This window comes from Anastrepha obliqua, chromosome 1, assembly GCF_027943255.1.
Source record: "Anastrepha obliqua isolate idAnaObli1 chromosome 1, idAnaObli1_1.0, whole genome shotgun sequence".
Classification (NCBI taxonomy): Eukaryota; Metazoa; Arthropoda; class Insecta; order Diptera; family Tephritidae; genus Anastrepha; species Anastrepha obliqua.
In genome coordinates, this window is record NC_072892.1 from 42,272,371 (window position 1) to 42,298,971 (window position 26,601).

Consider the following 26,601-nt stretch of genomic DNA (forward strand, 5'->3'; position numbering starts at 1 on the left):
GAGTATTACCACAGTGCGGTGGCTGCTTTAGAGAACGCCATATAATATTTATACGTCTTTAATATATGCGTTTGAAGGGCTACCCTCAGGTAATAAAATACAAAATAGTGCCTCTGCATTCGGTGATTAGAATTTTTCAATAAGTTTTGGAAACGATTTAAAACACATAACATGGCTCTCACCCGGCACTTTGAAAAGCTTACACATAAACACTTAATTATAAGTAGATGTAAATGAGAAGCTTCAGATGGCGTCTGGAAAAATTTAATTCTTTGAAACTTTGGCTACCCAATTCATGTGCAGGACACACCTACTTTTCACACGTCATTGTAATTCGGTCAATTTAATGATAGTAAAACAAAATAGTTCAAAAAACGGCAGGAGAAAATATTCTTCGTTTTTGGGGGAGGGTGTGAAATGCAGTAATGGGCTTAACTAAAACCGTGAAACTTTCAAATATTGGGAATAATTTATTTAATTCTATTGATTTAAATAAAACTAAAATTATACTAACGCATTCAATTTCTCATTCGCTTATTTATAAGAGTTCAAAATCTAAAGCATTAGCACACAATCGAAAGTTCTCAAAAGCAGTAGTGTTTTGTAAAATTTCACCAGGCAAAGACAATGGATCACAGCGAAAGCAGTCAATGCGCTTCACTACTCTACTCCCATGAAGATCAAGCCCGTATTGGTGATCTTTTCACCGCACAAGTTATCACCTTCAAAGCTACCGGCCAAATTCCCTTAAAGATAGGACAGCCACACAAGGTCAAATTTCTGGTAGTCTTTATCTACAGTTTCGTCATCATCTCACAAACATTCTTTGTGGGTATGCTTTTCCTGAAGACATCTTACGATATGCTAATCAATGGAAAATTGGAAGAGATTACTGACGCGGTCACTATGACCATCATATTTTGGTTCAGCACTTATGCTGCCTGTTACTGGCTACTGAGATCACGTCGCTTGTTCGCATTTTTGCAGTATATCAACCAATATTATTGGCATCATTCATTGCCCGGTCTGAGCTTTGTAAGCTGGCATCGGACATATGTGTTGTCTAAGCGTGTGACTATTGTGTGGACTGTCGTCTGTATGGCGGGTACGTTTGTATATGGTTTGCAACCTCTTGTTACGGGTGTGCGTGTACTGCCACTGAAGATGTGGTATCCCTTTGATCCATTGGTGAGTGAAATTTGTGTGGAGGAAAGAGGTGTACGAAAATTTATTAATTCATAATTTTTCTTTTACTTTCAGCAACCTTATGTCTATGAATTGCTCTATGTGCAGCAATTGTCGGCTCAAATAGTAATGGGCATCACTTTTAGCAATGGCTCCAGTTTATTTGTTTCGCTGGTTATACTCATGTGTGGACAATTTGATGTGCTTTTTTGCAGTCTGAAGAATTTCACTTATTATTCACGTTTACGTGCCAATTTTGAGCTTGAAAAGTTGAGGTATGTAAATTAAAAATTATTTAAAATTCAGAGTTTAACTTAAAAATATTAAGAGAGTTACTTAAATATATGCATAAGTACTAGTAAGAATCAAAGGATAGACAATTATATTTCAACGAATTTTGTAGATTTTTAAATTAGTTAAACTTTCGAGAGACAACCTTTCAGTGAGTTTAATAATAATAATAATTAGTTGCTCTAGCGCCGTCTGGTGGGCGTATAATGTCTTCTCGCATGTTTCAAAATCACTTCGGTTTTCAGCCTTTGCCTCGAGGCCGCGCCGTATGAAGTCCGGTGGCGCTGATTTCATCATTCAGCTTGCGTTTCTATGAGCCTTGGGACGGTCCACTTCAGAGCGATCTGCTTGGATTCCAATCGAGCGTCAGTCTGCTTATTTTGGTAGCGAGTGAGTTTGAATGCAAAAAACTTCTCATAAAGAGCTGCCCTCGAATGCGGCGTTAAAATGTATGCCGTCTTATTTGCAAAGGGTCATTAAATATCACAACTTGGATAAAAAATTTCCTTCCTGCTTTACCCAAACTTAGCATGCAATTTTATTTCAAGCGCTTAAAGTCACTCAGTTTTGACTCATTAAGGTTAATAGAAGAATGTCATTAAGGCTGAAAATTTTCAAATAGGAGATTACAATTTTTTGTTTAATTCGGAGCGCTAATTTCAAAAAAATTTTAAAAATGATAGATGTATTCTTGAAAATTTCACTAACTTTTGAGGAAGATTGAAGTTTTAAGAAAATAGTGATAGTGAGAATGATTTCTGAATAACACAAATTTATGTAGATATTTATGCTGATAAAACAGATATGATACTTTTTACTAGAAGGTACAAGATCCCCTATTGGCAACCCCCGAAGCTAAATGACGTGGAACGAACTCTTAAAAATCACAAAAAGGAACTTGGAGTAATTCTGGATAGTAAACTATCATGGAAGCACAATATATTAGAGAGGAAGAAAAAGGCTAGTAACGCACTATACGCATGTAAAAAAATGTTGGGAGTTTCATGGGGTCTATTTTCTTCAATAATGTATTGGTGCTACTCAGCTGTAGTAAAGCCAATATTACTATACGGTGCTATGGTGTGGTGGACTGCGCTAAGAAAACCGACATATAAAAAACATATGGAAAGTATTCAACGTCTTCGTGTACTCTGCATCACAGGTGCATTGAGAACTACTCCAACGGCAGCGCTTGAAAGAATACCTAACTTGTCACCGATTGATATTGCGGCGGAATATCTAGCAGCTAAATCTGCCGTATGACTCAACGCGACAGACGAATTTACCTGTAAAACATTGGGACATATATAGCTCAATAGGCATGAGTTATAGAGTCCAGATGGACTATATGACTCCAAATGCAATTGGGTGAAGAAATTCCGAACAATAATAGAAGAAGAGGGATGGAAAAGGGGAATGAAACCTAGCCCAAATACTCTTAATATATTCACTGATGGCTCGAAAATGTTAGACGAAGTAGGGTCAGGGATCTATTGCGCAGAGCTAGGCATCAGACAGTCATTTCAGCTCCCCGACCACTGCAGTATCTTTCAAGCAGAAGTCTTTGCTGTAGGTAAGGCTACAGAAATAGCATTCGCAAAGACATCGAGCAACTCCAACATAAGCCATAGAGAGACTAGCCGCAGACAGATGGTTGCATATCTATTGGGTACCCGGACATAAGGGTAACGCACATTGCAGGAAGCGAAATTGTAGATGAGATTGTCAAAAGCACTGTTTACATACAATTCGGACAAGGAAACGACATACTGAAACCTTTAAATACGGTATAAAATGACATCGCAGCGGACATGAAAACACGGATAGACAGGAGGTGGAATAATCTAGCCACTTGCAAAACCGCGAAAATCATGTGCACACAGAATGCAGATAAATACGTCCGATTCGTAATAGCTCTGTTCAAAAAGGAAAGCAGAACTATCGTAGGTATATTGTCAGGTCACAATTTGTTAGCGGTACACCCATACAAGATAGGAATTATAAACAATGATAGCTGCAGATTTTGCAATTAACTAAAAGAGAGGGAAACGCTAGAACACCTTCTATGTTCTTGCCCTGCGTTAGCTAGAACCAGATTAAAATGCTTGGGAGCTTTAAAATATGAGAAGTTAGAATGCCACTCGGGGGATAGAGCTTCAAAGTTTACTTAGATTCGCAAAAGACACAGATGTATGTATTACAAGATGTTTACTAGAAAGAAACGTAAAGGTCTAGCTTCATTTGGACCAATAGGCCTAACCTCCGAAAGCATTCTGCCATGAAAAATCTCCACAAATAAGAGGATGAGCTCAGACAAACAACCAACCAAGTGTTTTTTTTTTTTGGTGGGTGATGTAGGATTCAAAATGCCTTCGCACTTACAGCAACCGTCGCCGAGTGCGTTGAGTGGTGTGGCCACTAAAAAAATCCTTCCTCTTTTTCTGGGGAGACTCCCCTTCCCACGTTTATTTCTTCCTATTGGGGGAAAAGCACAATCACTACCTGCCTAAGCAATCGTTGCGGTGCCCGTGGACCTTTTATCTTTGCCATGACAATTCTGTAGGCTAAGCCCTATGGAACAATGTCTGCGCTATCTCGCATTGTCTTATAGCAGCGATTTTTGCTGTGCTGAATAGCTTTTTTCAGTTCGTACTTGCGTCTCCGGTATTCAGTGTGTAGCTTACAACATGAACGACGTTTCCGCGCTCAACCAACCAAATGTATAAGCGCCAATTATATTGTATATATAGTTTATATAAAAAGCAGAAAATTTCCCTAAGATTTTGTAGAAATTACTTTTCCTTGTAGGGCTAATAGTTTTTGAAACAGAACTTAAAAATAGGTACGTCTAAGAAATATCAAATTTTCAATTGCGAATATCTTGAAAAATAGAAAAAAATTGGAAATTGCATTCCTAGTGTTTGTAGCATTTTTTTTAACTATGTAATACTAGTGAGCAGACTGATAAGGCGCCAATAATATTGATCAGATGACTTTGTGTGGAGGAAGATCCTATTACATCGTATATCTCTTAAGGCAAAATGGGAAAACTGTTTTTGAGGAGACTTTAGTCAATTTATGTATATACATTTCATAATTCAGGTACCACAATATTGAATCAATTTCCCATATCAGTGTTACTAAAATTGTAAAATATGTGACATATATTGTAACATATAAAACGAATCTTTATTAAGTTGGAACTTTCTGAGAAAGTTCAACGTATGGCACTTATACGAGTATGTACCAGTGGCGCTGTATGAATCATATACTCTGATGCTCTCAACGATCGTTTCTTCTTACCTCACCTAGATTTGGTTGGTAAACAGAATGCAGGTAGAGCGCACGCTCGATAACGTGAACTAATTCAAACCAAGGCAGTTCACGTTAACGAAAGTGTTCACGTTTTGGAATGCCCAAAAGGACCAAATAAATATATTTTTTCACATTTAAATTCACATTTTATTTTTGTTTTCGTTACATATTAATTGAATTTAGTCATACGATGGTTTTATTTAAAAAAATCAGTCATCTGTTTTTTTATCTTCTGTTTTTCTAAAATTTGAAGCACAGCTTCTCCATTAACCGTCCTAGCACACTCATTTCATTTTGATCGACGTCTTTATGACCAGCCCATATTAACGCATTTTTCAAAATTTCAACTGCTTCTGTCGGCTTAATTTTCATGAATGGCTGGTAACGTGAATTCAATCTGAAATTTTTAATAAAAAAAGTTTTTCTATAACCCACATACATATCTTTGACTATATATATAGTATCTGCGAACACGACCGAACCTCAGGATTTAAACTACTAAGGAGATCGACGGTGTTGCTCATCAAGATGCGAAGTTCAGCTTCTCATTTTTCTTTTAAAACCGACAACGGAACATTATGTTCGGAATCATCATTGTTTACCGCAAAATTTAAAATACTATTCCAGCACTTAGCTAATGTTGTTTCACCAACACGAAACCAAGCCGCATCCAAAAGATTTATAGCTGTTTTTAAGTTAATTTTTTTTAACGACTCGAGCAAATCAGACTTTGTCGCTGCTATTGAAGCTAGAAGTCTTTTTCTGTAATGCAACTTAGTGATTTTTATTGCATTCTGATCCATCGGTTGAATGAGGGGAGTAACGTTTGGTGGCATAAACATTGCCGAAATTTGCCCATTCTCCGTTGTTAGTTCAGCTTCATTGGGGTGAGAAGGAGCGTTGTCGATTAGGAGGAAAACTTTAATTGGTAAGGCCTTCTACTTTAAAAACGATGTAACCTTAAAAAACAACCAGTTAACCTTAAAAATCGGACAAAACTTAAAAGGAGTATTCACCTGTGGAACAAATGACCCATGAAACCATTGCTTGAAAATAGGCAGACGGATTTCGAGCTCTTATAGTCGGTGGGACAGTGAAAGTTTTTAAAGCAGCGTGGATTCTTCGCCTTTCCAATTACCAAAAGCTTAAGCTTGTGAGATCCAGTGGCGTTTGAACAGCATAAAAACGTGATTCGCTGCTTCTCGGACTTTACCCCTGGGGCTCTTTTCTCCAAACTTGACGCGTACGTTTTCTCTTGCAAAAGTCTCCAGAATAACCCCGACTCATCTGCATTATAAATATATATAACTGATCGTTGCATAACTCCAATTCGGCCATTTTAGCTTTTGTTTTTGTGAAGACAGTTTTTCGCTTGATATTTTAAGAACACGAATACCGTACCCCTTCTTGAATCCTTGAAGCCATCCATCACTAGCGAAGAAGTTTGCTTCATTTTCTTTAATTTTTGCATGCAGTGTTTTTGCCTTTTCTTTCAACATTAGAGCACTTACTGGCCAGTTTTTATTTCTGAAGAGCGCAGTGTTTTTCTATTTCCAGGTCCACAATACGTGTTGTTTACGCATTTTAAAACCACTTACTTTTTTGCTTTAATGTTACAAATTGTTGATTTAGCAACATTATATATCTTTGCTAAAATCGTCACAGATGAGCCTTTTTTTAAAAAGCCGAGAATTTTAGCCTTTTGTTTTAATGTCAAGCCCACGGGTTTTTTAGAACTCATTTTCACCAGAAAACATAAGACGAAACACTCTTTGCAAAACCAAAACCGCGACTGAAATATTTTACTCCTTACATGGAATTACGAATAAAATGCCTATTTTATAATTAGGGGATTCCCCAATTTTATAATTACTTGAGATCAATGTAAACTACATTCAAATAATTCTAACGTTTATTGTTCATGTTATAGAGCTTTTTGGGTTTGTTCACGTTTTAGAGTAGTCAATGCACAAAAATGTCTGTTGACGTTTTGGGGTGTTCATGCTTTAGAGCGTTCACGTTATCGAGCGTGCGCTGTATTTCAACTGCTCGGCATGCCGCAACTAGTCAATGGCGCGATTTAGGTGTTCTACTCTAGGCCATAATACTCGGTCAGGGTCTAACTAATCCTGTTGACTATTATTTGGATGAAACATATTTGCATAGGCTATTCGTCCCCTTTCTGTGTTAACCTCGTAACTTCATTTTTTTCGAAATTGAGATTTGTAGTGAAAAAAACCCCTTAGCACTCCTGTTCCGTAAAACAAAACACACAATATGATTATAGAATTTTTTTCAGAGCGTTTCGATTTTTCTCGTATCTACATGTTCGAATTCAAAAACCGCGTATCAACTATAAGTATCGTATCAAATAAGTTATAACTTTTCATAGAAGGTAAGTAACTCTAAACATTTTTATCGATTTACTGAAAATTATGATTTTGTAGATACGAGGTTAACATAGAAAGGGGACGAACGATAAAGTTGGCTTTGGCGTCTACTGCAAGGTGCCAAAAGTATGCGCTTCGGCTCGTCTTCCTAATCACAGTAGTGTATTTTAGGTTTAAATTTTAGCTATAAATGAAGTGGCTGTCTGGGTAGGCAAAAGTGTTAGTGTTACCTTTAGAGAGAAGTTTCAAAGTTCTTGCTTTTAATTTTGGAACTTAACATCTCTCTTTTGGGATTTTTCAATATTTATTTATTTTTTCATGTGAAATGTAATTAGAAATTATATTACCTGCAAGAAAAATCATCTTACTTTTAAAATGGAGTTCCAGAATATGTGTGTACGCTAATAACTATGCACTGATTGCTCCGATTAACATAGGGGCCCTTGAAAGCTTTTCTCTAAAAGAAGGCTTTTTTCGATAAAAAATGCATAAATTTAGAAAAGAGGCGTGCGCATAAGCCGGAATGTGTGAAAAAATCATAAAATTAATTTGAAACTGATACAAAACCTGAATGAGTAAATCGATCGAAGTACTGTTTCTTGATAAAAAGCTTTGAAATAATCAAATAAATCAAATAATCACGCTGTAATAACCAAATTTGTCAATAATTCCTTTTACAATTAAAATTTTGAAAACAAAACTTTTTTGTTTAAAAAAAATTGTTCTTTATGTGTATGGTATTGTTTAAGCTACTTCAAATTGTGAAATGAAAATTACTTATTAGTTTTATACTAGGTGTAATCTCTATGGAATGTAAATAAAAATTTATAACATTTCAATAAAAAAAAAAAAAAAAATGTGTACGGTTTGTGCGCCGTGTGCTAGACTCCATTAGACAGGATATGCAGGAATAAGCATAAATAAGCCGGCAAAGCAAAGATGAAAAATGTATGCTTTCTGATTTCTACAAGGTGGCGCAAAAATAATTTAATAATCTGTAATAGAAACTTTTTTCCGATACAATCTGTTTAAACTTATAATAGAAAAAAGGTATGTCTATAAGGTGGCGCAAAATTTAACAACCTATCGGAGGATTTACAATTATTGCAAATGGCGTTATGTGTCAAATTTGTGAATTAGTTAGTTGGAGCTTACAAAAACAGGCTAGAGCGCGTAAAGGTCTAAACAAAAATTTCCATCACTCAAAATCCTTTTTTTATTTAGAAAAAAAGTTGTTCAAAAAACTAATTGGATGATTAATTTTGCGCCATCTTGTATATTCGCTGATTTGTTATTGTATTACTTACTACTCTTTCGAAGGCATGCCAATATTTTGCCTAAAATACAGCATATGTTGTGTTTTTTATTGATTAGTGATTACAGCCTTACAATATCTCTTGAACACCGAATATTCCGCAGATGCATAAATTCTTGATTACAATTTTTTTTTAATTTTATTTCCTTTAGCAAAGAGCAGGCTGAACTACCAACATATTTGGACGACGAATTGAATCAGTATTTGTACTGCAAGGAACTTTTAACCGATCTCTCTATACTCGAACATTTACACGCCCTGCAACCACCAAAAGCTTTTCCTGCAGCTCTGAAATCTGGTGTAGAGCAGTGCGTTCACCTGCATCGCTTTATTTTGGAAGCCTGCAAGGAGATGGAAGAACTTTTTAATCCCTATTGTCTTGTTAAATCGATACAAGTTACGTTGCAGCTCTGTTTGCTTGTTTTCGTTGGCGTTGCTGTGAGTTAATGAAACCTCCGGACTTTGATAAAACAACTTAACCAGCTTGAGCAGATTTAGCTGCTACGTGAACAAGTCAGGTGCTTAATAGAAAAAATTGAAATTTTATGTAAATTACACTAATTCGAATCGTAAGCTAAGTTGATATCCTTAACTGTTCAAATATTACATTAACGCCCAACAATTTAGCGCGTCGCAGTCAGAAAGTGCTAAGTCACCTTAAGACCTTAAGTTGTTTTGTCTAAAGTTCATTAAAATATAAATTTTCATAAGTGTGGACTTTCTTACTGATTTCATTCAACTTTTCTCGTTTTCCCTAGGGCGAACGTTCGTTGGTACGCATTTTGAATTTGGTCCAATATCTAACTTTAACAGTCATCGAGTTACTTATGTTTACTTATTTTGGTGAGTTGTTACGCGAACATAGTTTACGTTGTGGTGAAGCTTTCTGGCGATCACAATGGTGGACTCATACACATATTAGTGCTATACGTCAGGATGTTCTCATCATGTTGGTGAATACCAAACGTGCTGTGCGGCTAACAGCGGGTAAATTCTATGTAATGGACATTGAACGTTTGAGGTCGGTAAGTGGCGAAATGTTTGAATTAATATACGAGAGGTGGCTGATAAATTTGGGGCGTTAGGTACTTAATGTATGAAAAGTCAAGTGCGATGTTTTTTATTTCTCAATTTAAATACACTTTTCGCGTTGGAGAGTTCCGTAGGAAAAGGATGGCTGATTTTGGTTAAACTTTGTAGTTTTGTAGTAGTTCAGGTGCGAACTATCCGTATTCGCAATTGGAATTTAAAAGAAATGCCCTTTTGTGATTTTTTTTTTCGAAAGCTATGAATTTTACAAGAAGAAGTCATTAAATAAATTTATGCAATTTGTATATTATTTATATATATTATATTATTTTTTTTTTAAATAATTTGCTTCAACACCAATTTTTATTGTTCAAATCTCATCCAATACAAAAAAATAGTGGGTATGGGAATAAGTTTCCGACCTCGTAAAAGAGGTCGCTGCTGTTAATATTTTTGTGTTCGCTTTAGTAATATACTGGTGATTTGAAGGTGTATATGTGAGGTATCGATCGCAGTAGTTGGCATTCGTTGGAAGCGTAAGGCTCCGTTTCTATCTGACGTCAAAAATGTCTACGTTCGTCCCGAAAAAACTGCATTACCACTTAAAGAAAAGTGCAGCTGAAACGTGTCGTATATTGATCAATATTTAATTATCGAATACAACTTGTAAAAAGTGGCTTCGACGCTTTCAAAGTGAAAATTTTGACGTGAGTGATAAAGATCGGAAAGGGGAACTGAAAAAATTCGAAGATACTCAACTACAATAATTATTGGATGAAGACACATGTCGAATCCTTGATGATATGTCTAAAGAATTGGATGTTGACAGATCAACCGTCGGTAAACGTTTGCACGCGATGGAAATGGTCCAGAAAGCAGGTAACTGGGTAACTGGGTGCCACATCAATTGAAGGTTATATCGAGAGAAGAGTGTGTGTGAGATGGTTCTTGAACGGCAGAAAAGAAGAGTGTTTCTTCATCGCATCGTCACTGGCGATGAAAAGTAGATGTATTATGATAACCCTAAGCGTCGAAATTGTTGGAGTCTGCCAGGTGAACCAGCCTGCCTGGTCCCTCGATAGCGAAAAAAAATATTCATGCTTCAAATGTTATGTTGTGCATCTGGCGGGATCAGAAGGGTGCCATCTATTATGAACTCCTTAAACCATCTGAAACCATCACTGGTGATCGTTCGATCGTAACCGACTACAGCTAATGCGTTTCAATCGAGCTCTCAAAGAAAAACGGCCGAAATGGGACGGTAGACATGACAAACTGATTTTGCTGCATGACAAGGCCAGATCACCCACATGTTGCTAAATCGATCCAGAAATATTTATAGGGACTGAATTGGGGAATCTCGGCTCACCCGCCGTATTCCCCAGACATTGCATCTTCGGATTAACATCTGTTCCGATCAATGCAGCCCGATCTTGTTGGAGAGCGGTTCACTTCTTCCGAGAGCATCGCAAACTGTCTCCATGAATGGATGAAAAAAAAAATGAATGGAAAAAATTTACATTTTGCATTAAAGTTTTGTATAAATGATTTTTTCTTGTAGAGCTAATAGTTTTAGATATACAAATTCTTAAAAAAGACATTTCTCTTAAATTTCGGATGCGATGATTTGCAAAAAAACAGGGAACTAACTGCCATCATGCCACTGAAAAGATTGTTTTTTTACGGTCCAGCTCATCTTCATATTGTCCAAATATTTTCGTGTCCGTAATTCCTTTTTATACACGTCCGTACTTGTACACAAGGATAATAAAACTTTTCTTAATTAAAAATAAGGGAAAGTTACTGAGAGCCAGTTCCGGATAGTAGGATAGGCGACCAATTTCAATGAATTCTGCAGCTTTCAAAGCATCTCTCACAGCCCGAGTGGTGTGACGGGCGCGTTGTTTTGCAGAAGCAACATTCGCTGCGCTAACTTGCTGCGCCTCTTCTGTGTGACTACTTAATGAGTAAATGCCCTTCAGGCAAAGTAATCAGGTAATAAAACTTCCACGCTATCCCAGAAAATGGTAGCCATACTTTTCGCGCCGGTTTTTCCACTTTGAATGCCGTTAGACTTAACCGGCCGTTGTACGAAAAAAAATTGTAAAACCCCACTTTTTTTAAGGCTTTCGTTGAGAGGATTTCGTCGCTACAACCAAATTTTGTTTATCCATCCACTTTATCATTTGACAATCGATTCTCAAAAGAAATGGGCTATAGTTCTCGGTTTGAGGAGTTTTATATTTCGTTCTGATTGCCTTATGAGCTCCGAAGTCAACCATTTCCTTAGCTTTTAGAAGGAGAAACAAAATTTCATTTTATTGTGCTGAAATCCCCTCAACAGAAGTTTAAATACAGGGTTCGTCTTGGCTACATTTCAGCATTGGATATATGGAAGATGAAAACTTATTTAAATATTAAATCCAACATTTATTTTTAAGTGTGGATTTAAAATAAGCAGAAAAAAATTACATATCAACTATGAAAAAGTTAGTTTATGGGGGAAAAAGGAAGAGAGGCAGATAAAAGTACTTTTACAACTTTTTTTCGATTCAGTCTTGTTGCCTTTCCTTCGTTTTTTATCCACTGTATTCTCTTTCTTGGGCACATCAGCGGTCACAATCACAAAGAAGCTCAAATCGCTCCAAAAGATCTCTACAACTTGCTACTTGTTGAGCGGTGTGAGCATTCGCGGTACCCCACGCGCACAAAGTTTTATGTAAAATCTCTGCAAATCCTTCACTGCTAATCTGCAGCTCGTCTACTATCTGCCATAATGTAATTCTTCAGCTGACCAATACTAAATGTTTGACTTTGTGGATACATATATTCTTTCGTTACTACCGGCAGTGGCAGGAGATCGTCTTCACATGTTTCTCCCCCTAGTTAAAATAGGTGAGCGCATTTTTTTACCGCTCCATATGAAGGTGTAGATCTCTGAAGCATCGATATCATATTAAAAAAAAAAATGGTGTTGGCGCATTTCATTTTTTAGAATTTAGTCAAAGCGAGGCCCCAAATTTAGAGAAATTGCAGTTTCCGTTGGCATGGCGCGTTGCAGCTTGTTCAAGGGGTAATGGTGAATGAACCGAATAAAAGGCGGTATTATCTATTTATACTAAAAATGTAGTAACGAGATGGTGAGTCCGCGCTAAGTATCTGGTTCGCGATTTTATCGGCCGCATCTCGTATATATCCCTGGTTTTCATTTTTATTTCTAATTTTATTTTAATTTTTAATTTTTTGCCTTTATCTATTTTTCAGGTAGTTACTCAAGCATTCTCGTTTTTGACACTGTTGCAGAAATTAGCGGCTAAGCCTTAAAAATAATATAAAATTCATTTTATTAAAAATGTCTAGCCTTGTAAGCAGTATAAGATTAATAAAGATGCGTAGACTTGCAACATATGCATACAGTTTGTCAAGAAAATGTTTTGATATACTAAAATTTTACTGTCATTCGCACTCCTTTAACTAAAACCACCGCTTTTTATTGGCTTTGGAAAGCCTTTCCAAATTATTTCGTTAACGTACATAGTTACCAGTATTTTATTACATAAACTCTTTGCATCTACCAAAACAAGCAAAAGCAAAACTAACACAAATCCTTGTCTTAGCTATCAAGAAGGTTTCTTACATATCTATTTTCGACATCGTCTGCTAAGATCATTTGATATACCGTTATCTCAATGAATTGGTACACATGCGTTAGTCATCATTCATTCATAAAATGATCGTAAGAGTGATTTGTTGATCAAAATATCAAATCGTACGTAAATCATAGAGAACGTAAAAGTGCCTGGAAAACGGACATCGCTTGAGGAGCTTCAGATCCATTGATTATAACAGCTTGGTGCAGCCTCCGGGCAGGAGGAATCATCGGCCTATATTTTCTCACAGAAGATGTTAGCGCCAATGTAACAGTGAATGGCAAAAGCTATCGCGCCATGATAAACGACGTTTTGAAGCCGCAAATTAAAACCACAATATTTGATTCCAACACGACGGCGTTACTTGCCATACAGCTCGGGAAACAATGGATTTGCTGCGTCGTCGTTTCGGTGAGCTATTTATCTCTCGCCTCGGACCACTTGGATTGTAGGGGCATGTAAAGTCTAAATACTTTGTGTATAAACCAGTTCCGATTAAGGCATTGGAGGCCAACATTACTAAAGTTATTCAAGAGATACCGCTGAGAGAAGTCCTTCAGCGAGTCATTCAAAAATGTTGTGTTCGGATGGCCAAATTACGGCGCAGTTGAGGCCAACAGTTCAAAGGAATTATGTTTAAAAAATAAATGTCATGGGTGGTTCTAACCAAAAATAATAAAGATTGCTCAATCAATTTGAATTATCGGTGCTTTATTTCAATTTTCGTTGTTTTATTTGAATTTAAAATCCAAAACCTCTACCCTTTATTATTGGAAAAAGCAGCAATGTCACAATTGACTTTTTCAAAAGCAGGATTCATTTTCGAATCAAACAGTTGAAAAAAGTTTTGAAGCGAATGCAATACAAAGAAAAAATTCTATAAATAAAAAACTTAAAAAGAGGTTACGTAAGCTAGTGAGTTTTATTTAAAAGGGTTTTCTAAATATTATTTTCCAATATTTTGTTTGAAATATTGTGTGAAATTCGTTTTTACAGGGTTTGATTGAAAAGTAATGAGCCTTATTTTTTTTAAGCAGTTTTATTAAACCTTTTGGCTTATGTCGATACACCGCTGGTAGCGGTCCTTCCACTGCAAGAAAAAATTTTAAACTCATCCGCCGGAATCGCGTTCAATTTGGCAGTCACAGTTTTTTGGATCACCTCGATGGAGTCGAAACGCCTCCCCTTCAGCTTTCTTTTCAGGCGCGGTAATAAGAACAAGTCCGGAGGGGACAAGTCTGGGCTGTAGGGAGGGTGGGGAAGCACCGGAACCCCCGTCTTGGCCAATGCAGAGGTGCAGAGGAAGGCGGTGTGCGCCGGCGCATTGTCGTGATGAATGGTCCAATTGTTGACGAGGTCGGCCCGAGCCCGGGCGACGCGGTTTTTCAGCTGAAGGAGCACTTCTTTGTAAAATGCCGCGTTTACAGTGCTTCCTGGAGGTACAAACTCTTTGTTTAGCTTTACGCGAAATTTGATCAAGTAACGTTTCTCCAACGATCGCTGCATTTTCGCCACTGCAAAATACTAACACACTTTTAAAACAGCTTTCACGCGCGGAGCGATGCTGACTCCACCGCTGTTGCCAGCGAACTGGGACCGGTTTCTAGTGGAAGAGGAAGGTCCAACGATCATTTTCCCCCACCAGCCGATTCGGTTGATCGCTTGGCAGACGCTCCGCGCGGGAAGGCTCATTACTTTTCAATCAAACCCTTTATATCCCATTTGCTCCCATGGAATTAAACTATTAACTCATATAAAATGTCACACTGTGGTTTTTGAAACGGAAATACAGTATTTCCTACTGTTGGCTTATGAATTAGTTTTATTTGTCAAATAAAACCAAATATTGCAAGAAAACCATGAAAAAGTACATACATATTTTCTTAAACAATATATCTGAAATTCGGTAGATTAGTAGATGTCAAAACACTCCTTTGAGTAACTGTAAAATAGCTTACCTTCATATGACTCATCAACTGATTATTACTGATGATGAGATTTGCCGTTTTATGCACTTTTTTTTAGCATAATCAACTGATGTGCAAATGTGATTTTATATCGCCTTATTCTAGCTACCTCAGCTTCTATTACGATGTTTTGCTTACTGGAATCGCTTTTCAAAGTAGCCATGGTGAAAATTTTGATTGGAATTATGATCAAAGGGGATTTAAGTCAGTGTTGTTGTTTTATGTGAATTTGATTTTGAGTTCGGGAATGGAGGCAATTTCTTCTAGTTAAATAAATTTAAATTATTTTGCATTTCGCGTATGATTTCAAATGGTTGAATGTCGCAGCATAATTTTAAGATCCTACAAAAATTGTTATATTGTATAATATGTATGTTGTTGGCTTGTATTCTCACAAAACGATACAATGTGAAATTTCCTACAGCAGATGCTAAGAGTAATTTGACAAATCTGGTACTTACTGCTGTGGTTAGCGGTTTTGTAAAGCCTTGTAGAAAATGAGCTTTCATTTATGAATGTGTGAGCATTGCAACAGCAAGAAAATGTTTTCCAAATAAGCTATGGGGTAAATTTTGATTCCAATTATGATCAAAGCGGATTTTTACTAGTGGTTTACCATTTTGGTTTTGATATGAATGTATTGGAGTTTGGTGACGACGGTAATTTCGTCTATACATATAAACGAACTGAGTGCATATTTTGCGTGTTGCAAGGTTTGTGCTATGGTTTTACTGAAAGAGTTGATGCACAAGACGGAACCTCCTGGTAAGGGTGGTGGATTCAGTCATCTTATATGCTGTCCCTATATGGGCAGGAGCTAAATCATCGAATGTTAGCTCAGGTGCACCGACGAAACGCACCAAGAGTTGCGTGCGCATACAGGACCGTATCAGACGACGCGATTTGCGTCATCGCTGGAAACCACCCAATAGATAAAGTTGCGCAGGAAATGGGACAACTTTATGATAGACAAGGAGTAAAGCCGACAACTGACGAGAAAGCTACAGAACGTCTGCATTCGTTAGAAAAATGGCAAAGCAGATGTGACTCGTCTGTTAACGGACGCTGAACCTATAGACTTATAGCCAAAACTAGCCAAGGGTGACCGGAAGACACGGAGACGTAGACCACTATGTAACCCAAATATAGAGCGGTCAGGGATGTTTCTTGGAGTATCTCCATCGTTTTCATATGGAGGATACTCCGTTCAGTCCAAGCTGCAACAACGCAGCATTGTATGAGCATTTGACTATGAGAAAGCTTTGTTCAAAGTCGTTGCCGCGTTTGCTCACTGTTGACCCAAAAAACAAGAACGTGTATATGATTCTGAGCAGAGTTTGGCCATGCTTAAACGTAATAAACGGGAGTTTTCGCATCGATATGTGACAATGAATAAAACATGGATCCATTACTTTACTACGGAATCAAACCGATCGTCATGTGGGAGGATAGCAACTGGTGAATCTCGCCCACGACGCCCGAAAGCACAACTATCGGCAGGAAAGGCCTTAGTATTTTGGGATGTGCGTATTGTACAGCAATATTCATCGACTATCCTGAGAAGGGAAATACCATTAACAGTGAATATTAAATAGCGTTATTGGTGGTATGAATGCCGAAATTGCAAAGAAATGGCCGCATATGGCAAAGAAAAAAATTTTGTTTTATCAAAACAACGCACCATGTCAGAAGTCTATCAAAACAATCAACCAGTCTATCAAAAAACTACATGAATTGAACTTCGAATTGTTCCTTCATCCATCGTATTCGCTAGATTTGGCTCTCAGCAAGGAGAATCAATTAAATAGATAAATCAGCTGATTTGTGTTTTTTCTTTCGCCGCGTCCAAGTGGCTGTCAGCCCAGAATGAAGTAAGGCGAATTCATTATTTGTTTTCTACATAGCCAATACTTTTCTTTGACAATCAAACATACAAAACATTGATGTTGGTCTACTGCCACCACTGGGGCCTTGGCTCCCAGTGACTACTAGCTGTTCGCAGACTTAAACAAATGCTCGCCGGTAGGAAATTTTACCCGAACGAAGAGGTTATCGCTGAAACTGAGGCTTATTTTGAGGCAAAAGATAAATCGTTGTACAAAGGTGGTATTGAAATGTTAGAGCGACGCTGGAATTATTTCGTTGTTCTTGATGGAAATTACGTCGATGAATAAAGCTAATTTTGAATAAAAAACGTGTTTTCTATGTTAGGCCCGAGTCTTTTTAGCCCACGTATATTTATGCACCATTACTAGTCAAAAGCAAAATACTTTTCGCAGTGATGAGCACTGAATATTTACGTGTTATTAAGTTTAAATGAAAAAGAATAATTATCGTAAAGTTTTGTTGAAATATTTATTCTAACAAAGCAAAAACATGAATGTGTCAAAAGTGCCAGAGGTCAAATTAAATGTAAAAAAATACACTGGAAAACGTATTTTGTATTTCGCGTGTGGTTTATGCAACCTGGTGAAATTATTGCATAATTTTAGGACGGTTTTAAAAACCTTAATTTTTCGTTAGTTTTTCAATATTGAATACATAAATAAAACAAATAGATTATAAAAGAAAATAATAAACTGAGCGTCTTCTCTCATCAAGTAGCAAAACTTATACGCCTTTTGATATCCACGCTACTGGCCCGTTGGTAACCTAATTATGGCGTGGGTCTTGATGGTGTTTCAGAAATGGAGGGGTTTAATAGCAATAACATTTTCTAATTAACTGGTGTTTCGTGCCCCCGAATGGTAGTCACTGTAGGCGCTAAACATTGCTAGAGTTAAATCCAATTACCTTGCAGTCCACCTTCAAGACTTTAGTAAATGATTGCACATTTCGAATCCTTGCTCAAATTTTCAGCCGGGAACCTGTAGAATTAGGAAAGTTGTTTAATGCAACTTGTAATCATAGCTAGTTCTTTCTGTGAACGTTGTTTCTCTATCATCCAACTTCCTGTTTTTTACATTTCTCGCTCATTTCACAGGTTTTTAGTGTCTCTGCCTTCTCTTACTGGTTTGCTACTTTTGAGTTCAGTCTATGAGTCCAATAATTGTTAGAAATTGTCATATAGCGTAAAGATCCATCCAGAAGTTACGTCCATTAAATGCGTGAAGTTGTCGCCCCATTGACCTATGCCTTTTAGACGAAGAGCAACAACTTGCAAGTTTTCTGATTTTGTGTGAATTCGATACATCTAGGCTGCATAAAATAATGTTTCACTTTCTTTCCTGTGGGCGCACAACTTTCCTCTTCGACGTTTTTTAGACCTAAATAAGAAAATTTCCTTCGCGCGATGATTTTTCGGCTTTAAAATAGAAAACTAAATACAGCAAAACAACTAAAGCTTAATTTTTCAAATAGTGCCCCTAGAGCAAAAATAAAACGAATTAGGCTATTGTCTAAGGCAAAGTTTGCACACTTCTTCAAATTCTCGTTTTGTTATTGTTTTAATTTCGTAACAACAACAACAACAACAGTTTATGCTCGTATGAACTCTCTTATCGACGTGATGAGTTTACACAATACAAAAAATGGCAAAGGAAAATAACAAAAAATCGAATAAAAGAAAAGGCGCATTGTTACAAATTTTTTTGTACGCATTTGAAATAAAAGTAAAAGTGAAATTTGTCAAAGAAGGCGAAATTGAGTTTTTTTCTTAACAGTTGTGAACAAAAAGTAATCGAATAAAATCTTTTAATGGCAAATCCAGTAAAACATACCAGCGACAGATGGAACAAAAAAGTTACTCGATTGCCATACAATTGCTTACATATATACGTATACGTGTAACGGGTGTCTCTCTTGACGCATTTTGGTTTGGTTTTCCTCACAAGAAGGAAGCATCGAAAACTACTTGTACGCCGTCAGTGAGGGACTTTAATGCGAATTAAGCTCCCGATCTAAAACTGATGCCTTCCCGGTATTGCCGTTATATACTAGGTTACGGTGTTTACCACTCTTCGTGGGGATGCAGATGAGTCCACTTAGGCCTGAAGGCCTATTGTGATACCTTTTATTTGGTCTCAAGTTTCCATTTCTAATTTCCAATGTAGTGAAACCATTGCGCGAAGAAGTGAGAATTTAGATAGGGATTTTGGTTCTGGCATGGGAGAGAAAGTGTCCAACTTTCAATTCCTCCACGCTTCTGCTTACAATTTGTTTTCATTAGGCAGTGTCTAGCGATGATACCAACTACTTTGCTAGTGGAAAGTAGGTTTATATCCACGAAGTATCTAGTTTTGTTTCCGCTGATTCTAGGTAAGACATGTCTGGTTACGGGTCTGGCCTGTGCGATGTAAATCAACCTGATCTAGAGATATCTTGATCATAAAGGAATGATCATAAACTGAAAAGGATTGCCTGATTTAAAATCAATTCTCTTCTTGAGTTCGTCCGTTATCCATTTTTCAGAAAAGCGATCTAGAGATCCAGATAACATTCGTTATGTGACCGCTTAGCCAGTGGAAGAAAGTATCCTCGAAATATCGAATTTTTGATTGTACTTACTTTTTACCTTCACTTGGTATTTTAAATTAAGACAAGTCAGGTGTGAACTATCAAATATGAATTTTCATATAATTGTTAATTTGACAACTACCGATCAAAAACGGTAACGAGCTTGGTGTAAGGCTCCTATTTTCCTGTTTTTCAAGAATCTGTTTCTATGTAGAGCTCTCGTATTGTCTGTTTTGTTGCAACGCTCCTGAATTGGCTCCTTTGATGAACTTCTTTTTCTCTCAATTTCCAGTGCATTTAGGAACATAGGTATAACTCGCTTCGAACTAGTCATGATATTGATATTGTAATATTTTGAGAGACTCCAGTAAACGTTCTATTTTTTGTTTGCCCACAAAATATGCACAAGTAATCTGGCCACGGGTAGATCGAGGGAACTTCCAAGACTAAGAAGGTATCCTTACCGGACATTAACCATTAAGAGTCCATGCGGGGAGACTTGGGATTGCTTCAAGGCCTCTCTGCAAAAGCTGTGTAGAGTATGAGGTAAAATGATCTGAGCATCTTCTTCTCAGCTGCCCTGTGTTCGTCGGGCAAAGATTTAGACATCTGGATTCTCATTTTTCTGTTATACTTGCGGATATTGCGGGCTTAAATATCATACACCTGGTGAAATGCATCAGTCATTTGAAGCGGTTAATACGAATGTAACTAGCGACTGTTGGTGGTCATCCTCTCATACAAAGCCCCTTCTTCCTTTTTCCACTTGTTACGTTCTTTATATCAAATATAGATGTAAATATTTATGCACGCAAGCACTTCTTTGCGTTCTGTTTGTATTAGGATGAGAAATAAGTTCGTAGCGTTTTTACCAAATACTTTTATTTAAACAATAATTATATCAATAAGTTAATCAATTATATATCCGCCGTTGATCGTATGTCGATCAGGTCTTTTCAGTCGAATAGACTTATTCTGTGGGCTTCGGCGTATCTCTTGGAGCCACCTACACCTTTCTTTGCTTCATATTTATGTATAGACACCATTTTTCATCTCCCGTGACGATTCGGTACAAAAAGCGCTGTTTATGACCGCATTTTCATTGGCGGGCGAAATGCTGAGAAGCAGTTTGAGCTCTTGAGACGCCTAGGCTCCCAATTTTTCCGTAAATCCTATTGAATGAACGTGATTGCGAGTCATTTTATGATCGCAGCTCATTTCTTCCGCCAATTCACGTCTGGTTTGGCGGCCGTTCTCCTTCGAATGTGTTTCTTGAACTTTGCAAACCATTTTCGTGCTGTACACTCGCCTATGAGACCGTCGCAAATGTCCCGGGCCTTTGGCAGTTTTTTGATCTCGATGAAAAACAAAGAAGAGCAGGTGTCCAAAATGTTTTTTTGCCTTCAGGGTATTCCATTTCGAAGCCTCAAAACTAATAAAAAATAAAATAACTCAAAACAAAATTATTATAACATAGTTTTGTAGAGCAGAAAGAGTTCTGACGAATGAATTCTTACTCTTTGCCAAACAGCAAACAAATCATTGTAAAATAAAAGAAAATATAAAAACGCTATGAACTTATTCCTCAACCGAATATATTGCAGCGGTCTAGTTCGCAAGTGTGAAATATGATTCGCTTACGCTGCCATTTGCAAAAATTATAAGCCCTCCGATAGGGTGATTAATTTTGCGCCACATTGTATATCTTTATAACATGAACTGCAGTCAGAATTATTAATTAATATTTAGTTCTTTTTTGTTGAACAATTTACGGTTAAAAAAGGTTTAGAAGTATCCAAGTCCGCCGTTCTGAGGGTTTTTTTATTTCAACCATCGTAGTTCATGTCAAAGCGATATTCTTCTCTTTACCAATCTTTAAATAACAATTTTTTCAGACCCAAAACTACCGAAACCGTGTCAACCATCTTTTAATAGAGATAACTTCAGGCAGTCTTATCAGCCGGATTTATCAGTACAAAAAAAATGAAATATTTTGTAGCAGTACCTACTTGATATTCATTTGTAAAAAGCTTAATTCAATAAAATAAATTGTAATATAAAAACAGTTCTAGAGAAAGAAGTGAAAACTTAGCTCCTAATCCTCATGTAGATCTAAAACATTTTATAACTTTTTTAAAGAATCATGAAAAAAAGAAACACCCATTATGTATGCATAAGTTGTTAATGGCAGCGTAAGCTGCAGTGGCGGTTAGTTTCTGTAGTGGAGAAGGGAAGTGTAATGTATTCACATAGATATCTTTGTAAGCCTGGCGGTCATAAAAAAGTTTTCTACTCATTTAGGCTTTTCACTTTACTTTTGGGGAAAATGAGCATGCAGTCAATAAACTGTGTACATGCGCAAGTGTATGTTTGTATGTGCTGGAATATGTGTGTGCGTGAAGTTAATAAAGAATCGGCAGATGTGTGGATTTGGTAAAAAGTTTTTCTCACATAAGTATTGCAAAAGTATGCAAGTATGGACATATGTTTGTGTGTATATTTGTATGTACGTGTGTAAGTATGTCAGTGGAAAGATAAATGCCAACACTTGTAAGACATTTAAACCGTACATGGATAAGTACAAATGACTAAACTTTGTTTAAAGTAATTGCTGTAAGTAAGTATGTAGGAGGGCGGATGACTTTAAGATTTGCGCTTATAGGCACTCAATCACGGTGAAGTTTAGGCATTTGGAATATTAAATTAACTGATTTAACCTGACCCAAACTCTAGCAAAGCCTGTGGAGTATAAAAAAAAATGAAATAAAATAAATATGTCAAATGGATTTCTTTCAATAGAAAATAATTAATTTTAATCGAAATAAAATGATTAGGGGAATATGTTTCGTGAACCACGAATGAGCCATACTAGTTTTTCAACAAAATATGTTCAGCGTCCGGTATTATTTACGTGAGACCTGCCGACGTTGGTGCTCAAAACCACAGCAGATCAAATCAATGCGTTATCAGCGCCTCGAACGCTAAAATGTTTCCATCGCCACCAATTCACACATAACCTCACCCCGATAGTGGCTTTACTGGATGAAGCACCACATAAATATATCCAAGATAGGTCTCCAGAGTCTCACTAAACTTGCAATACTAGCAAACGAAAAACATTCTACCGAATTCCCACTCGACATCGACACATACTCCCCACTGTGATGGGCCAAAAACTACACAAGAGCTCACACACTACTACTGCTGCATTGGCTCCAAAGTCTGTTAATACCCTGAAGCTCTCAGGAAGACCTCTCCCCTTCATTGGTGAAGTATGGTTCCTGGGGCACAGCAATATCGTAGCTGCCCTCCAGCATGCACTCCCCTAATTCACACATTGCAGCATAAGACTCCTGGCAGTTCTATTGATTTAACTGAACCATGAATGGCTGGCGAATGCATGTGCAACTGTATATGGGACAGACAGTGGACATCATAAGATGATCTGCTGCGTTACCCTTGAATGTTCCACATTAGTACAGCTTGCGCTCCTGTGCCTTTCCTATCCACACCTTCGGCAGACATCTTGCTTCGCACTGAATTTTGCTACCCTTTAGTCAAAGCCCATGCAGCGGAAGCAGCCGGGCGTCAGCTGATATAGCGGCACCTGGAAGGAGAACCACTTGACGTAGCAATGGCTTGCTTCCAATACGGTATACATAAGCTTGTTCGTACCCTCGATGATAACATTGTTTATCCCATATGGGTTCACTTTTCAAGGACGAGTGCCCATCCTGACGTCCTTCTCAAGGCAGCCGTGTTTGAACTCCTTGAGGTTCAACCGGAAGAGTTCCTCCATGAAATCAAGAGGGGAGATCGGCCTGTAAGTCTTCTGGGCTACAACCCTAGGCCCCATCTTCTTCCCTATCTAAAAATTTGACATTATCTGCTAATTTCTTCCCCTCGGCAACAGAGAGAGCGAATTATCGCTTTCCCATCTCTTAATAGCCTTACTGCGTGAACCCTGACTCCTATAGAGGGGCCAACCTCCTTCACCATTTTGGTGATCACCTCCTTGGACGTGATGACCGTCTTACCCCTTACCACTACAGACCAGGTCTCGACCAGCTTAGTCATCGGCGATGTAAGTAACACTGGAGCAGGAGCCGGATGAGGGAACTCTCCGAAGTGTCTCTTGACTCTACTTCGCCGTGAATATGGGCATTAGAAGTTCCTCGTACTCCGAAAAAAACTTCTGCAGCCTCTTTGTGCCCAGCATGGACACAGTTTCAGTTTCGAAGACGACCCCGCGTTGAATAAATATTTTATGTAGAGGCAAACGCCGTTCCCTTAAATCTATACTATAAAACGCAGGAAACATGGAAATATCCAAAGAAATGAGAACGCCGATCGAGTAGTTGAGTCCGTACATCTGTGCCCTTTTTTTAACTTTGCTACTAGCTCTAAAGAGCTGGTTGCCAGAAGCTTACTTATTCAACATTAATTAAAAGAGCTCAAATTTCTTCTGTCTGGATTAACTACAACTGATGTTACAAACAAATAAACCCCAGTGAAACTCCTCTAAGTCTACCTACAACACAATGTTATAAAATCAAATATGCACAAGGGTTGGTCTTAGTCACACAATATCCACTTATCTTTACATCATAAAACGTGAACTCTGTAATTTTTGCAACATTGCCCCACTAACCATGACCCTTATCCTTTCGCAGCGCTTCAGCCTTACACAAAAATACTCTGTTTTCTATAAAAAATTACCTTCACTATGTCTCTCTCTCCCTCTTAAATATTGTTTTTAAACTTTCTTTTGTATAGCAAAATTCAGTTAGTGTTATAATAAATTATTTGAGCTACATTCAAAAAACATATCTCTAGTTCATGGGCAAGTTTATTAAAGTCGATTGCAAAGTTCGTACTATTGTAAAATCTCGGATAAATAAAAAAGCGAGTTGTTATATGTGTAGCAAAAATTTAATAAATCTGCTATCCAAATCATTGTAATAATATCTCTTGGGGTACCCTAGCTACTAGCTCAAACATCGAAGGATCACCCCGATTATATTTTTCTAAAGTCGGGAATATCACAAACTTCCATTTTCGTTTTATTTTTTGCTGCTTGCTTTTTTAATTTTTTCATGCCGAATTCAAAATCCTCGATCAGATTTCTTATATGTCACAGTAGAACAATGACAGCGAGCATAAGCGGTGAATTCTTCTCATTGAAATAACAACAAAGTTATGTGTAACGAAGGTGAAACTTGAAAATCATGAACAATGCGAAAAGTATTGCAGTTATATGCTCCAGATGTTGATTTGATAGGAAGAAAGGAGAGAGACAATTTGTACTCCCACATACGGTTGGAAAAGGAGTGAGAAAGAGGCAACCATCATCTGTGTCTCATGAAATGTGCTAACTTGTCTTTGTTTTCGTTATGGCCTTTGTTTCTCTAGCTTCATCCACCCCTATTGGAAATGATACTCGTTTATCTGCAAGATTAAATAGCTCTGTTTTCCTTGGTCCATGGTCCAAACGGCAACTTTTCTTTGTGTTTTGCTATTTTTCTTATCGCTTTTGTCTAGGAAAATTAAATGCATGAAACAAATGCCTATATACATACCACCTTGTTCAAAAAAATTTCGGAATACCCGTATATTCAGAAAATTCAAAATACAATTTTATTCCTTAAAAGTGATATTATTGCCTTCAAAGTACTCAACTGCAATGTACTTATGTTAGACTGTCATTCAGCTCTAGAAACATTTTTGGAACTCTATTTTCGGTACAACCATAAGAGCCGTGTTCGATTATTCCATTACTTTTTTCGGCTGTTAAAACACGTTCCCCGTAGTGGTTTTGACTCGATCAAACAAAAAAAAAAAATCGTAGGGAGCCATATCAGGTGAGTTCGATGGCTTTTGGATCGTATTCGTTTCATTCTTATTCAAAAACACACGAATACATATGGCACTGCGCGACGGGCGTTATTGTGGTGTTACATCCAAAAATGGTTTTCCCACAAATCCTTTCCGTTTTGGCGAATTGCTTCACTTAAACATCTCATAATGCCCAAATAATAGTCTTTATTAACTGTTTGACCTTTTGGTAAAAATTCGTGGTGCACAATACCGTTGTAATCCATAAAAACTGTTGACATCGCTTTCTTTTTTGATTGAAAATGACGTGGTGTTTTGGGCTTGGTTCACTCGGGGCTCTAAATTAACTCGCCAAATGTCTGATGATGTCTGGGTTGTGTGTCAAACTCCCAAACGCTAGTCTCGTCTCCAGCAATGATGTGTTTGAAGAATATTGGGTCGGATTCATCCACGGCAACTAAGTCTTTGGGGATATCAACGCGGTTCTTAATTTGCATGAAATTCAGGTCCTTTGCAGCAACATGACGCAAACCCAAATCATTAACTACAATGTCCTAAACGGAACCATAAGTAATGATCAAACCCTCTGCCAGTTCTCTAATAGTTAATGTGCGGTTATTCATCAACTTTGCTTTTACTTTATTGATGTTTTCATCAACTTCACATAAATGTAGAGCAATGGCGATTTTTGTTTTCCGCACATCTTTTCTAGTTTCTTCAGCCAAAATAAGCCAGGCCATCCTCTTCACCGGCGACCGTTAATTACCGTCTCAAACACTTTCTTCGTCTGAGTAATTCTTTCCATGACCCAGCCATCTTAGTCGCTGCAGCGTCTATAACAACAGAAAAAATATAGATAAAAAAATATGTTTTTAGAGTAACGATACACAAATTTCGATTTTCTTCACACATTCAGTGTATTCCCTACAGGGCTTATTCATTCTGTAAACTGTTTGCTAAAATTTGTAACTGGCTTGATTGTGCTTCATTGAAATATTTCCTTTTCACATCACACCACGTATGTGGTTGCTGATTACTGTGGTTTTGCACCCAGCGTGTTAGTCCTTTGTGGTAGTCAGCATTGTTGTTTTCACATATTTTCGGTTTCACTTTGAGAAATTATTCTTTTTTCGTATATTTTGAATCTTTTGTTGACATTGCTGCTGCTT

The 26,601-nt window shown here is 37.4% G+C and overlaps 1 protein-coding gene across 1 annotated transcript; it reads left to right on the plus strand.

The window, feature by feature from the left end:
• The first annotated feature begins 627 nt into the window (after positions 1 to 627).
• LOC129249376 (putative odorant receptor 85e) lies at positions 628 to 12,849 on the plus strand. The gene is made up of 5 exons (XM_054889204.1): positions 628 to 1,188; positions 1,261 to 1,460; positions 8,649 to 8,934; positions 9,255 to 9,521; positions 12,790 to 12,849. Exons 1-5 carry the CDS (start codon positions 628 to 630, stop codon positions 12,847 to 12,849), a joined length of 1,374 nt encoding a protein of 457 aa, XP_054745179.1.
• Positions 12,850 to 26,601: the final 13,752 nt, after the last annotated feature.